The following is a 14,261-nucleotide window of genomic DNA, read 5'->3' as shown; positions in this document are numbered from 1 at the left end:
TCTTCGCTCCATAGGACGCACACACATTCCCCCTTCATTTTTGAAGGGGAAAAAGTGCGTCCTATGGTGCGAAAAATACGGTACATACCTGAGTAGTAATTGGAATCAAATACCTGTCAACACTATGCAACCTTTTGTTTTGTTTTTAACTATTTGTATATACCCTCTGTAATCTACTGCAAAAAATAAAATGCTTCCTATGGTGGATCTCTTCCAGGAACACCTTCCCCAGCCTTATGTCCACCAGATGTTTGGGACTCAAAACTCAAAACTTCCATCTTCTCTGACCACGTAGCCGAGTCTGATGAAAGTAGAATCTAAAACATCTGGAGGGCGATAGGTTGGGAAAGGCTGCCTGGGACTCTGTGATAGAACTCATGTTTGGCATGTACCAAGTTCCAGGTCCAATTCCCAGCATCCCAAGCTAGAGCTGGAAAAATCTTCTGTCTGAAACCCGGGAGAGGAAGTGCCAGTCAGCTCCTGTACTTCTGTGCTCCTATTCAGAGTTTTACGTAGGGTGTATATTTGCTTTTATTTAATAGGTTTTCACAGCAAAGGCTCAGGCTCCTGTTGTACACCAGTGATTTTTCAGACAACTCTGCAGTTACATACAAAGGGTCCAGTGATTCAGTGCGCATAGTTATCAGGGCTTGTAAAAAGCCATAATCCAGAGAACCGTGCTCCTCCACATGTAGAAACAAGAACAGCTGTGCTCTGCGAAAAGGCATGAGCAAACTTGAACGCAGGAGATGCACACAGTAATCCAAATGGGCTGCTTACATGTGTCTATAAATGAACTGCAGAAATAACCAAGGCTTTCTGGCTTTCTCCTTGGGTCTTGCCATCGTAGCTTCCACAGTGAAGAGGCAAACTGGGAGTTAAGCCAGGGAAAACTAGAATGAGCACTCCAGCTGCATACCCTGATGGGACGTGGGTGACACTATGGTCTAAACCACTGAGTCTCTTGGGCTTGCCAATCAAAAGGTCGATGGTTTGAATCCCCATGACGAGGTGAGCTCCCATTGCTCTGTCCCAGCTCCTGCCAACCTAGCAGTTCAAAAGCACACCAGTGTGAGTAGATAAATATGTACCTCTGCAGTGGGAAGGGAAACAGTGTTTTCGTGCACTCTGGTTTCCGTCACGGTGTCCTATTGTGCCAGAAGCTACTGTTAGGTCCATCATGAGACACCTGCTAGCTTCCAGCCACAGATACCAGCAGCCTTCAAGAAAGCAAACCTGCCTTACTGTTGCTCCCTAGCATCCCACTGCCAGAGGATTGCCTCCTTCCATTCACCAGTTTGCCTCCTCCAAGTGGAAGAAACCTGGACAGTGCTGAATGTCACATCCATTGCCAGGTGTGTCCTGCTGGAAATATAAAAGAGCTTTCCCCTTGGTCTGCCTTTATATCCACTCAGTTGCCAAGTGCTTTTGTGACATCACAAGAAACCCACAGCCAATGGCAACAGCTGGGGAGGCATCATCTTCATTGATTTGAGCCTCACAGTGGTGGGTGGACCTATCAGTAATGGTGGGCTTGTTTGTTCAGGACACAGATGGCGCTGTGGACTAAACCACTGAGCCTCTTGGGCTTGCCAATCAGAAGGTTGGTGGTTCGAATCCCTGTGAGGGGGTGCGCTCCTGTTGCTCTGTCCCAGCTCCTGCCAACCTAGCAGTTCAAAAGCATGCCACTGCAAGTAGATACATGGGTACCGCTGCGGTGGGAAGGTAAACAGTGTTTCCGTGTGCTCTGGTTTCTGTCATGGTGTCCCATTGTGCCAAAAGCAGTTTAGTCCTACTGGCCGCATGACACTGAAAAGCTGTCTGTGGACAAATGCCGGCTCCCTTGGCCTGAAAGCGAGATGAGCGCCACAACCACATAGTCGCCTTTGACTGGACTTAACCATCCAGGGGTCCTTTAACTTTTACTTTATTACCTGATGGTCCCCTTGCCTCCTTGGAAAACACTTTTGAAGGCATGGGATCCTGAAAGTGTGCACATTTGGGACACTTGTAATATTGAGACAGTTCTTTATTATGCATTGTTTTGAAAGTATAGAAGTTCCCTCCTATCGTTGCGCCAGATATTTTGGGTCGATGAGTAGTTCACTGTAAAGTCTGTTCAATGTAAAAGCATGAGAATCAAACTGAAGGTGGCAAATCTTAGAATGGGGGAACTAGAACAAAGATATTTTTGTTCTAGGAAAAATCAGTTTTCTGGCAATTCTTTTTTAAAAAAGGAAAAAAGAAAAGGAAGTGTACACTTGTAACTGTTACATTAGTTTTCACTTTAAGCCACTGAAGCATGTGGCTATGGGAATGGAAAATAGTGACATCTGCAGTCCAAACAGGAAAATTAATTTTAAAAGACTGCTTCAAGCCCTGTGGTAGTAAAACTCTTCAGTGTAAAGTGTGAAACATTTCTGAAATATCTCTTTTTTTTGCAAAGAAAGAAAGAAAGAAAGAAAGAAAGAAAGAAAGAAAGAGGGGATGCAGGCTGTGCTTTTGTCTTTTTTCTGTCTTTAAACTTCCTGTGTCCTCTTGCAGTTCAGAATAATAATAATAATAATAATAATAATAATAATAATAATAATAATTCCCATCCCCCTGAGACCGTGTGGCATGGCTTCTTTCAGCCCAGCTGACTCGTATATTTTATCTGTGCAATACACCTCTTATTACTGCTTTTGGCACTGAAGAAAACTCCCATGGGTCCCTGTACTTCTAAAAGGAGCCATGGGCAAATCTATTATCGGTGTTTAGGGAAGTCAGTGTTTTGCAGTACTGGAAAAGGACTTGTGTGCGTTGCCATATATTGCTAAAACGCCATCTTCATGCACCCAATTTCCACGGGAGTGCTATATTCCGCTTCAATGCCTGTAATTTGTTTTGTCATCTAATAAAAAGAATTATTTGCTAGGCAATTGATGGCAAAAATATACAAAGCGCGGATGTTATCTTGCTTAATCTGCCCAATGCATATACAGATCCAGATGTTTTGCAAACAAGTTCAGACATCAGCCAGTAGTGAGCAAGGAGATTTCATATCCAAGCACCTCTTACAGGAGATACAAAACATGAGAGAACTAGTTTGTATTGAACCGTGAACCCTCTGAACCACTGGTTCTAATTTTCTGACTTGTAACATGGTGCACGGAGTTATTCCTGGCCAAAGAATAGCACTGTGCATTTTTCTACAAGGAGAGCTCTGAGTCTCAGTTGTGATATGCTCCTTTCAAGCATCCAGCCTCTCTCTACCCAAGACACTGGAGCCTCTTGAAGACCAACCTCCCATCGTACCCACCACAGCTGGTTCTCTGGTGCTTTTCCTTGTACAGCTGACACAGCTATGACTGCACTGTCCAGAAGATTATAGAAATAACTGCATGGGATTATCTCTGTAACGTTTCTCATTCATATGCCCCATCTGTTTAGCTCTCTAGACATCTTCCATTTCCACTGCACAAAATATTATTATTATTATTATTATTATTATTATTATTATTATTATTATTATTATACCATCCTATACCTGGGGGTCCTAGGGTGGTGTAATGGTTGTAAGGGGTTACTTGTGCGTAAGTTGCCTGCTAGTTGTGTCCGAATGCCTGGTTCACCATGCCTCGGCTGACAGCACACACTCCGTGGCCTGTCAGTCGCTTGCAGAATCTGTCAGTGGGCGTTTCTTGAACCTTTTCCAGCATAAGAGCTGTTTGACGCCAAGTCTCCTCCTATTTTCCCTGCGTGGAACTCATCTGCGCAAGTAAGGGGAAGGCAGGGGTGTGCCAGCGCTCTCTTCACTAGTCTCTGATGCAGGGTCTTGGAGACCAGTCTCCAATTCCTCCATCTCCCTCCCTTCTCTACTGGTGTTGCGCTGAATTCCTTCCCCCCTGCTGGTCCCCTCTCCGGCATCGCTCTGGAGTCCTGCCTCTGCCTTTCGCTCTGATGTCAGTTCCCTGACAGGTGGCTCACAGAATAAAATCAAAATATAAAACCACAAAACACATAATAAAAATCAAAACAACAGCTCAATAGCCCCCCTTCCTGAAAAACACATGTTAAAAGGGCATAGGATGTAAATCGGATCAGCCAAAGGCCTGGTTAAAGAGGAACGTTTTTGCCTAGTGCCTAAAGGTGTGTAATGAAGGTGCCAGGTGAACTTCCCTGGGGAGAGCATTCCACAGATGGGGAGCCACTGCAGAGAAGGCCCCGTTTTTGTGTTGCCGCCCTCTGGACCTCTTAAGGAGGAGGCACATGAAGGAGGGCCTCAGGATATGATCTCAGGGACTGGGTAGGTTCATATGGAAAGAGGCGGTCCTTGAGGTACTGCGGTTCTTACTTAGCAGCTGACAACTTCTATAGATTATCATGGGGCAAGTGTACAGACCTTTTCACTTTAACCAGCTTTAGGGGTTTTTTTAGTAAACTTTTCCTCAGTCCTGGAGGCGCAGAGAACTGTAAAATGTAAACTGACGAGCAGTATACGGATACGCGATTGTAGCAGGTGACCAAATTGTGGTTGCACTTTCAGAAATTGCTTGTTGACTGCATTGTAAACTCACATTTGCATATGTGATCACATGGTGAAATAGGTGTGTTCAGGTATGACTCGAGACCTCCCACATGTAGGCAGTTAAGTCTCCATGCTTTTATTGACTGAGTTTCCTTCTGTTGATTCCTGATGTGAACCATTTGTGTTTGTTTGTTTTGTTGCTATTTTGTTAATGTCATTAATATTGTTTTATAGATATGAATGCTGTCGTACTTTGTGAGTCCTATAATATGATTTTTGGTGTAACTGTGATGTTAAGCTTATTTTTTAGTTGTTTTGTTAATAGTGTTACATAGATGGAAATTGTTTTACAGTATTTGGGATTGTTTTACTGATGATTTCTTAAGTATTCTATACAATTTATGCTGTATTCGCGATGTTCCATTATGTTATTTTTATGTAAGCCACTTTGGGATTTATTTGAATAAAAAGCGGCAAAGGAATAGAAGCAAGCAAGCAAGCAAATTTGATCCAGGGTTGCTAAAGAGGGAAATTCTCTGGCAGCAGTTATCCCAAATATGAAAATTCCTCAACTATTTTATGTTCCCTTCCAAGTATTCCTTTTGTAGTGTGCCCACGATCTTTACTTATCTTGGCCTTCTTCTTATCTGCATTCTTTTTAAAGGCTGGCTTGTTCAAGGATGCTTTGCCATTGTTTGAAGTCATTTGGTAATTCATTATAATCTTTAGTGCAGCTTACCAAAGTCATTAGCAAATATCAGGTTTCTTCTGGTACACTCACACTTTTCACTTAACCTGGTCCTGACTGCTGTAAAGGGCCTAGCCCAAAATTCTGACTACAAGCTCCATGTGATACGAGCTCCGGTTTGGCCATCTTGGGAATTGCTCTGTTCAGTTACTCAGCTTGAAAAAATCTCTGCCCAACCAAGAAAATTAATCAGTACTATCTTTGCCACTGAGTTCAAAGGTTATTCTAAGAGTGTAGGAACACTATGTGGATAAGCCAATAGGATGATTAATGAGAGAGCTGCTAGGTGGACCAAACAGACTCACTATAAGCCCATCAATTACAAGAGAGAGAGAAAGAGAGAGAGAGAGAGAGAGAGAGAGAGAGAGAGAGAGAGGTTGCTGCTGCTGCATGAATAGAAGTCTAGTGTCTAGAGATCAAGGGGAGTACAGTGGCACCTCAGGTTAAGTCCTTAATTGGTTCCGGAAGTCCGTTCTTAACCTGAAGCGCACTTTCCCATTGAAAGAAATGGAAAAGTGGATTGAGACTATGGAAAACACCCCCAAAACAGCAATTTAACATGAATTTTACTGTCTAACGAGACCATTGATCCATAAAATGAAGGCAATAATCAATGTGCTGTACTATAAAATAAATAAGACAGTATTGTAGATGAAAAAAAGTAACTTTTTTTTTTTACATGCACTGATGATTGTTTGATTGGGGGGCTTTTATCCATTTCTGCAGTCACGCAGTCAACCAGTAGCTGAACCCCAAACCCCACATGATCCCCAAAACAATGGCAGAAGGCAGAGTCCCCCAGAAGTCCCCCAAATGAAGGAGCAAAGCAGAGACAAAGGCACAGGGCAGACAACACATGAGCAAATCCCAAAATCCCTTGCAGAATCCCAAATTTTCCACTCCCTGCCCTCCCACAGGGTAGGTGGGCTTACCTGGCTAGGTGCCCCCCATCTTGCTACGGCTGGGGGTGGGGCAAGGGTTGGTAAAGGGCTTTTCAGCCCAGGCTCACCTTTGTTTTCTTGGTCTTCATTAGGTAAGTGTTCCTTACCTAACTTTGGGGCTGGGATGCAACCTGCTGGGCTTCCTGCGGATGTCAGGACCTGGCTCCAGGCAGTTGTGAAGGCCTCCGAGAGGTCTTGTGGTTGGAGCCCAGTTGCAGAGCCTCCACAGGCCCCGCGGATGTCCGGGCTTGGCTCCGGCCAGTGGCGAGGCCTCCAAGAGCTCGGAACACTCACTTCCGGGTTGAAACAGTTTGTAACCCAGAAAAATGTAACCAGAGGTACCACTGTAATAGTACCACTCTATTCTGCCTTAGTCAGACTACACTTGGAATACTGTGTCCAATTATGGGCACCGCAATTTAAGAAGGATGTTGACAAGCAGAGGAGGGCAACCAAGATGATTGAGGGTCTGGAAGCTAAGCCTTACGAGGATGCTTGAAGAAACTGGGTATGTTCAGCCTGGAAAAGAGGAGATATGATAGCCATCTTCAAATATCTTAAGGGCTGACACGTGGAGGAGGGAGCAAGCTTGTTTTCTCCTGCTCTGGAGGGCAGGACTCGAACCAATAGCTTCAAGTTGCAAGAAAGGAGATTCCGACTAAACATCTGGAAAACCATTCTGACAGTAAGAGCTGTTCTGCAATGGAACAGACTCCAACAAGAGGTGGTGGACTCTCCTTCCTTGGGGGTTTTTAAACAGGTTGGATAGCCATCTGTCATGGATGCTTTAGCTGAGATTCCTGCATTGAAGGGGGTTGGATTATATGACTCTTGTTGGCGTTCCTTCCAACTCTAAGATTCTATGATTTTATGAAAGTACCCATGGGAGAGTTGGGACGCGCATGGCGCTATGGGTTAAACCACAGAGCCTAGGACTTGCCGATCAGAAGGTTGGCAGTTTGAATCCCTGCGATGGGGTGAGCTCCCGTTGCTCAGTCCCTGCTCCTACCAACCTAGCAGTTCAAAAGCACATCAAAGTACAAGTAGATAAATAGGTACCGCTCCAGCGGGAAGGTAAACAATGTTTCTGTGCACTGCCCTGGTTCGCCAGAAGCGGCTTAGTCATGACCCGGAAACTGTACACTGGCTCCCTCAGCCAATAAAGCGAGATGAGCACCACAGCCCCAGAGTCGGTCACAGCTGGATCTAATGGTCAGGGGTCCCTTTACCTTTTTAAGGGAGAGTTAGTTTCCATTTTGTTCCATTTCGAGAGTGGGGCAGAAGACTTTTTCCTGCTCCGCAGCATCGCTGCCTGCCAGGGAGCAGCCTTCACATGCAGAGATGTGTTTGTAATAGTGTGTGAACACCTCTGTGTGTGTGTTCAGTAAGTATACGCACATGCTTGTATGTGCTTTTGTGTAAGATCTGATAACCAGTTTAAAATCAACAGTGTATTTGAAACAAGCATTTCTAGTCCTAGGCAATGTACATGCTGTAACTTAAGAACACACACTTTCCCTCAAAGAATTCTGGGCACTGTAGTTTTCCCCTCACAGAGTGACCATTCCCAGCAACCATTAACAAACTCCAGTGCCCATAATTCTTTGAGGGACGGAATATGCTTCAAACGTGCTTTATGGTTATGGTGTGAGCACAGTTTTTGAATAAAAGGCCAAACAAAGGAACATGTTATGATGAACATGTAGTGTGAACTGTGCCAATGGGAAGGAACAGCCTATGATTAGGAAGGGAAGGTGGCAATTTCTTGGGGCACTAAGTAATTTCATTATTCTGTCATTTCCTTGCTTGTCACAATTTGCATTGGCAGAACATACAGATTTGTCATGAGCTGAAAGCTATAGATCAATTGGGAAAGTGGAAATCTACTTATATGTAGGTGGGACTTGTTTCATGTATCAGACCTGTGATACGTCTTTTATTTCCCTAACTTTTAAATATTGAAGATCATCCCTGACCACTGGTCCTGTTAGCTAGGGATGATGGGGATTGTAGTTCCAAAACATCTGGAGGGCCGGAGTTTGCCTATGCTTGACATACAACCTAAGACGAACTATGCAACTGAACTTTGCAATATTATTTTCTCCTTAGCTTGTGTATCAGCCAAAAATGTATTCTTACATTTCCATCCAGTGTTTTTTTCCTTCCAAATTGTGCTGTGCGTGTTTCAGCTTCAGGAGTGAAAAAATATATGCTATACATTTATCCAGCACAGTGATTTAAAAACAAAACAAAGCATGAGTTGAGGCAGACCTCACTAGGGCTTAGTCATGGGACTCGCTTCCCGTGCCAGGACTCAGGAGTGAAACATGTGAGGCTATACTGTGGAACAACATGTCTTTGATCATGCTCATTGTGGGCTTTATCTCATCATTCAGTGAGTACCGCTAACCCCAGCACATCTGGGATTTGATGGCAGAATACAGGGTGCGACTTCCAGACAGGTTTGAGCATCTCTGCTTGGAACCAGTAGGATAATGTGAAGCTTTCCTTTCACAATCCTGATCCATCGAGAGCCTCATCAGATGGTCACTCGTCAATGGGTCATGGCAGGTTGTCCTGCCATTGAAAAGAGGGGGCTGCAAAAGGAGACGATACGAAGATGCCTCAAAATGCAGAGATGGCTGACCAGATACAGTGGAACCTCAGTTGTTGAATGTAATCTGTTCCAGAAGACTGTCCGACTTCCAAAACGTTTGACAACCGAGGCGCTGTCGGCAATTTCCATTGAGAAAATGGAAAAACACGCCATGGAAGCCATTCGATTTCCGAGGCGCATTCGAAAACAGAAGCAGTTACTTCTGGGTTTTCGGCATTTGGGTTCCGAAACATTCAGCTTCCAAGACACTCAAAAACCGAGGTTCCCAAACATAGGGAAAGGAAAAATTGCCAAAGAGGTGGGTGGTCTGTGGTTGGGTGCTTTTTCAAGCGGCTACCATTGTGAAATTCAGGGTGATCATATTATATACACCACAATATAGGTGCGATCAGACTTACTCAGCCGTTGCAAAGGACTGTGTAATGACATGAACCAGATTATACTGCTTTGACCACCACCTCTCGCACCAAAGAACTCTGGGAATATTCGTGATTATGAATTTTTTGAAAATTCTGCATCTGAGAGAGAAATCAGTCTGGAATTTGCAGCGCAGATGAGTCCTCTTGTACTCTGTGAATGTGACGTTGTCAAAATATCAACTTTGGTTATACACATGAGATGCCTATGTATCTAGCATAGTATGTTCTCAGTTCTTTTATTAATGCTTTTAATTTGGTAGCCTGCTTTGAAGTTGTTTCAGTTGTGGGAGATCAATCATAATGTGTTGTGTCTCATTTTTTGCCTGAACTAAGTCTTAATGTTTGCCTTGCCTTTCTTTCCAGCTGCATTTACCATGATTGGCACATCCACCCATTTATCAGATCAGTGCTCTCAGTTTGCCATCCCGTCTTTCTGCCACTTTGTGTTTCCTCTCTGCGACGAGCGCGCTCGGACACCTAAACCAAGGGAGCTCTGTCGGGATGAGTGTGAAGTTCTGGAGAATGACCTCTGTAGGCAGGAATACAACATTGCTAGATCTAATCCGCTCATTCTGATGCAACTCCAGCCACCCAAATGTGAAGACCTGCCACTGCCAGAAACCCTGGAGGCTGCCAACTGCATAAGGATTGGAATACCTGTAGATCGGCTCAACAGGTGTAAGTTATCTTTCTTGCTTTTTCTTTTGTGCGAATGTATCAAAATCAACAGGGACGCGGGTGGCGCTGTGGGTTAAACCACAGAGCCAAGGACTTGCTGATCAGAAGGTTGGTGGTTCGAATCCCTGTGACGGGGTGAGCTCTCGTTCTTTGGTCCCTGCTCCTGCCAACCTAGCAGTTCGAAAGCATGTCAAAGTGCAAGTAGATAAATAGGTACCGCTCTGGCGGGAAGGTAAACGGCGTTTCCGTGCGCTGCTCTGGTTCGCCAGAAGCGGCTTAGTCATGCTGGCCACATGACCCGGAAGCTGTACGCCGGCTCCCTCGGCCAATAAAGCAAGATGAGCGCTGCAACCCCAGAGTCGGCCACGACTGGACCTAATGGTCAGGGGTCCCTTTACCTTTACCTCTCAAAATCAAATAATTGGGTTTATGCATTTAAGCATTGTGTTTAAAAAGGATGAATAAGTTAATTAACATATTAAATTACCCATTAGAGCCTGGGAAACTCAGTTGGTTAGAATGTGGTCTGATGATGCCAAGGTTGCAGGTTTGATCCCCGTAAGGAACAGCTGCATATTCCTGCACTGCAGGGGTTGGACTAGATGATCCTGATGGATAGCGTCTTGCAGTAAATAAATAGAAAGAAGCATGCAGAGTCAATGGTCCAAAAGAAAAACTTTTACTATAAGGCAAAGGCTTGTTACAAAACTTCCAAAAAAGACTTCAGACACACGAGGTAAAAACGAAAGTGAGAGATGGAGAGCAGATCGCTGAGTGCAGGAATTTATCTCTCCTGGCTCGGCATGACCTTGAGATACTCAAAGCAATGGATAGAGAAGAAGAGAAGTCACTGGTATTTTAAGGTTGTTTAAATGAATATTCTAAAATGTAAAACAGGAAATTTAATAAAAATTATAGAAAAAAGGGAGGCAAAAAAGAGAGAGAAAAGCTGGCAAGAGGCTTGAAACTAGGCTGAAGCTTGTGTGAAAGTAGGCTATGTGGCCCTTGGTCCCTCGCTTCCTCACTCTACCTTTAATGCGTCACAAGATACATGACATTGTTTAGACTTCCGGGCCAAGTACATTTTACTACTACTAAGTATGGGTTGCATCTAATCAAGTTGTCCCGTTACTGCAAGGACTTCTGCAAGAAGAGCTTTCCTTTCCCTCTTGGATTCCCATCCCTACCCCATCCGCCATTTTGTTCTGGGAATTCTCAAATGCCTGGAAAAGATTGGTGAGGGCAGAGAAGGGTGGAAAGGAAGTCCCATTGTGCAGGCAGACATACTTGCTCTAATGGGACAGTTTTCCTATTTTTACATTTTTAAGATCTTTCAGCTACTGGTGGTAGGATAATGTTGGCTGCTCCTCTTTTGCTTTTCAGGTCGAAATTAGCAAGTAAGCTTTGCTTAGGCTTTGAGAGCAAGCAGTTAGGTATCCAAAAAGCAATGCATTGGATTGGGCAAAGGAGGCAAGATGGATGGTGGAGTTTCCCCTGATGATAAAACATACCTAGATTTGGCATCCTGTCTTTCTGTTCTGATCTGAAAGGATCTAACACCGACTGTAAAACAATAGAGGAATACAAGAGAAGAACTGCATTTCAGTGCAGTGTTTTTGCAAGAGAAATCCTAAAACTCGCTTGCAAAATTAGCAAGGGTTGTTTCATTCCATTGTAATGCTTTAAATGTGCATTCCTCTGCAAAGCAAAAGCAATGTGCTGAATTTCATGTTCTCTCTTTCTCGGCTGCTTGGGGCGTACTTGGAAGGGGGGAGTGAAGTCTGCTGGTGAGAAAGAGGAACAGCAGATGTCAAATCATTCTTCTCCAGCTTCTCTCTGTATGATGTAAAGGGTTGTTGCCAGAGGAATGCAGATCCTGCCCCAGGCACCTGAGATACTGCCAGACCTCCCTGTTAGAAAAGGCTGCCCTCCTGCATACTAACCTTTTCCAGCTTCATTGTTTTCAGTCAGAGGCAATGTATACACAGTGCTATGGCACAACCTTTGTGCTGTTGTGAAGTGCTTGAGGTGTTAAGAATCCACAGCGGAATAAGTCTGCTGGAAAAGGGAAGCATTGACATCTCTGGAAAGGGAATTTCTCTACCCACAAAATGACACGCCTGAGGCAGCAGGCCAGTACCGATCACCTTGTGCAACTGGAGCAATTTTTAATGGGATACATAAATATTATGAAACTGGTACAGTTGTGTTTATGGAAATGAAGCAAAACCAGATACAGGATAAAAATAAAGAACAGGGCTGAGGATTAGAAAGTTGCAGGGAAAGAACAAGGAAAAGAATTTTTAAAAAGGAGTAGAGGAGGCTAAGCAGGGGGTGGGGAACAGCAGTTTAAAAATGGGATACAAATTTTGGTGGGAGTTATGTGGTTCAGATATTGGTTTGTTGGCCTTCATGCTGTGACCTATTTGGTTTCTGAATTGCTGCTTTATTCGTCTTTTTCTTCTTTGGTGATCACTCATAGCCAAGTAAGATTGTCTTCCATAAACACAGTTTAAACTCACTCCGTAAGTGACTGTGGAGGCCAATTCTGGATCCACACATTCTTCTACCATAGCTGTCAACTTTTCCCTTTTCTTGCGAGGAATCCTATTCGGAATAAGGGAATTCCCCTTAAAAAAGGGAAACATTGACAGCTATGCCTTCTACAGTGGGGACATAGGTTTCAGGGCAGAAGTTGATCAGGGTGAAGGTTTGCCAAACATGCCTTCCTCTTAGCACTTTTCTCCCTTTCGTCTTGAGTTTGAGGATCGTCAAAGCCCATGACACCTTTGGTAAAGGCCGTTCTCCAATTGGAGCACTCACAGGCCAGTGTTTCCTAGGTTGTTGATGTTTATGCTACATTTTTAAAGATTTGCCTTGAGAGTCTTTAAACCTCTTTTGTTGACCACCAGCATCACGTTTTCCATTTTTAAGTTCAGAATAGAGTAGTAGCTTCGGAAGATAATAATCAGGCATCCACACAACATAACCAGTCCAATGAAGTTGATGTTGAAAATTGTTGCTTCGGCACTGGCAATCTTTGCTTCTTCCAGTACACTGGCATTGGTTCACCTGTCTCCCAAGTGATGTGTAAATTTTCTGGAGACACCACTGATGGAATCTTTCGAGGAGTTGGAGATGGCGTTTATAAGTGGTCCACGTTTCATATATTCATTTATTCATATAGCATAGTCTAGCTGATGGGAAAGTCATACATGTTGGGTTATTCTTGTTTGTTATTGCAAGAGTAAGCCTTTTCACTCATCATTCACTTTTGGATCAGTTAGTTAATCTTAGGTGAAGCTGTTCTATAAAAAAGAGGCTTAAGTCATGTTGAAGCAGATGAGTTTGCTAAGAAATGATGATGCATACATTTCTGCACTGAACCACAGTGGAAGTTTGCCTTTTCCTGACATAGAGGTCGGCAAAACAACAGATTTACTAGACATAGGAAACGGTTTGGTAAGGAGAGGATTGCTTTGTGTTAATCATCTGCCAAACTACTTCTTGCAGATCACCAGTGTTACAATGGCTCTGGAGCAGATTATAGAGGCACCATCAGTGTCACAAAGTCAGGCCACCATTGCCAGTATTGGGAATCTCAGCATCCTCACCCCCATCACTTGTCAAGCACAGAGTTTCCAGAGCTTGGAGGAGGACACGCATACTGTCGCAATCCTGGAAGCCAGATGGAAGGTCCCTGGTGTTTTACGCAAAACAAAAACGTACGCATGGAACTGTGTGAAGTACCTTCTTGTAGTATGTATTATTTTTCTTCCCTGCTTCTAGAGTGTTTGTAGAAAAAAATAGTTGTAAAGCAAATCAAAGGCCTTTTCATTGCACCATTTCGTATTAATGCATCGTTTGTTTGTCAACATTGAAGCCAGGGGGGTTTAAGTGCATGTAATGTATGGCCTGTATGCTGCTGTTCTTGGGTTTGAGGAAAGCAAGACTAATCTTTCAGGTTTGCAGTTTATCTAATGATCTTACCTATTATTGGGTGAACGTTTGCCAGGAGTCCTTGGTCAAGATTATGTAGATTGTACTTATAATGTACAGGGTGTGGGTGGCATTGTGGTCAAAACCACAGAGCCTCTTGGACTTGCCAATCAGAAGGTTGGCAGTTTGAATCCCTGCAGTGGGGTGAGCTCCCGTTGCTCTGTCCCAGCTTCTGCCAACCTAACAGTTCGAAAGCATGCAGGTAGATACCGTATTTTTTGCTCCATAAGATGCACGTGACCATAAGATGCACCTAGTTTTTAGAGGGGGAATGCAAGGGAAAAAAATATTCTTTAAAGGGAGCGCTGAGCAGAGCCTGTGTGCATCCCAGGCTCTGCTCAGCACTCCC

General features: G+C 44.0%; 1 protein-coding gene across 1 annotated transcript in view; it reads left to right on the top strand.

The window, feature by feature from the left end:
• The window catches only part of ROR2 (receptor tyrosine kinase like orphan receptor 2), a 158,005-nt gene that overhangs the window by 135,795 nt on the left and 7,949 nt on the right, over positions 1–14,261 (top strand). Inside the window, exons 6-7 of the mRNA XM_081930488.1 lie at positions 9,599–9,913; positions 13,427–13,672. Coding sequence (XP_081786614.1) covers positions 9,599–9,913; positions 13,427–13,672 — 561 coding nt within the window. The remainder of the gene's footprint in view (positions 1–9,598; positions 9,914–13,426; positions 13,673–14,261) is intronic.

This window comes from Podarcis melisellensis (genome assembly GCF_964234715.1).
Source record: "Podarcis melisellensis genome assembly, chromosome: 11".
In the NCBI taxonomy this organism is placed as follows: domain Eukaryota; kingdom Metazoa; phylum Chordata; class Lepidosauria; order Squamata; family Lacertidae; genus Podarcis; species Podarcis melisellensis.
This window is presented reverse-complemented; position numbering and strand designations above follow the sequence as displayed.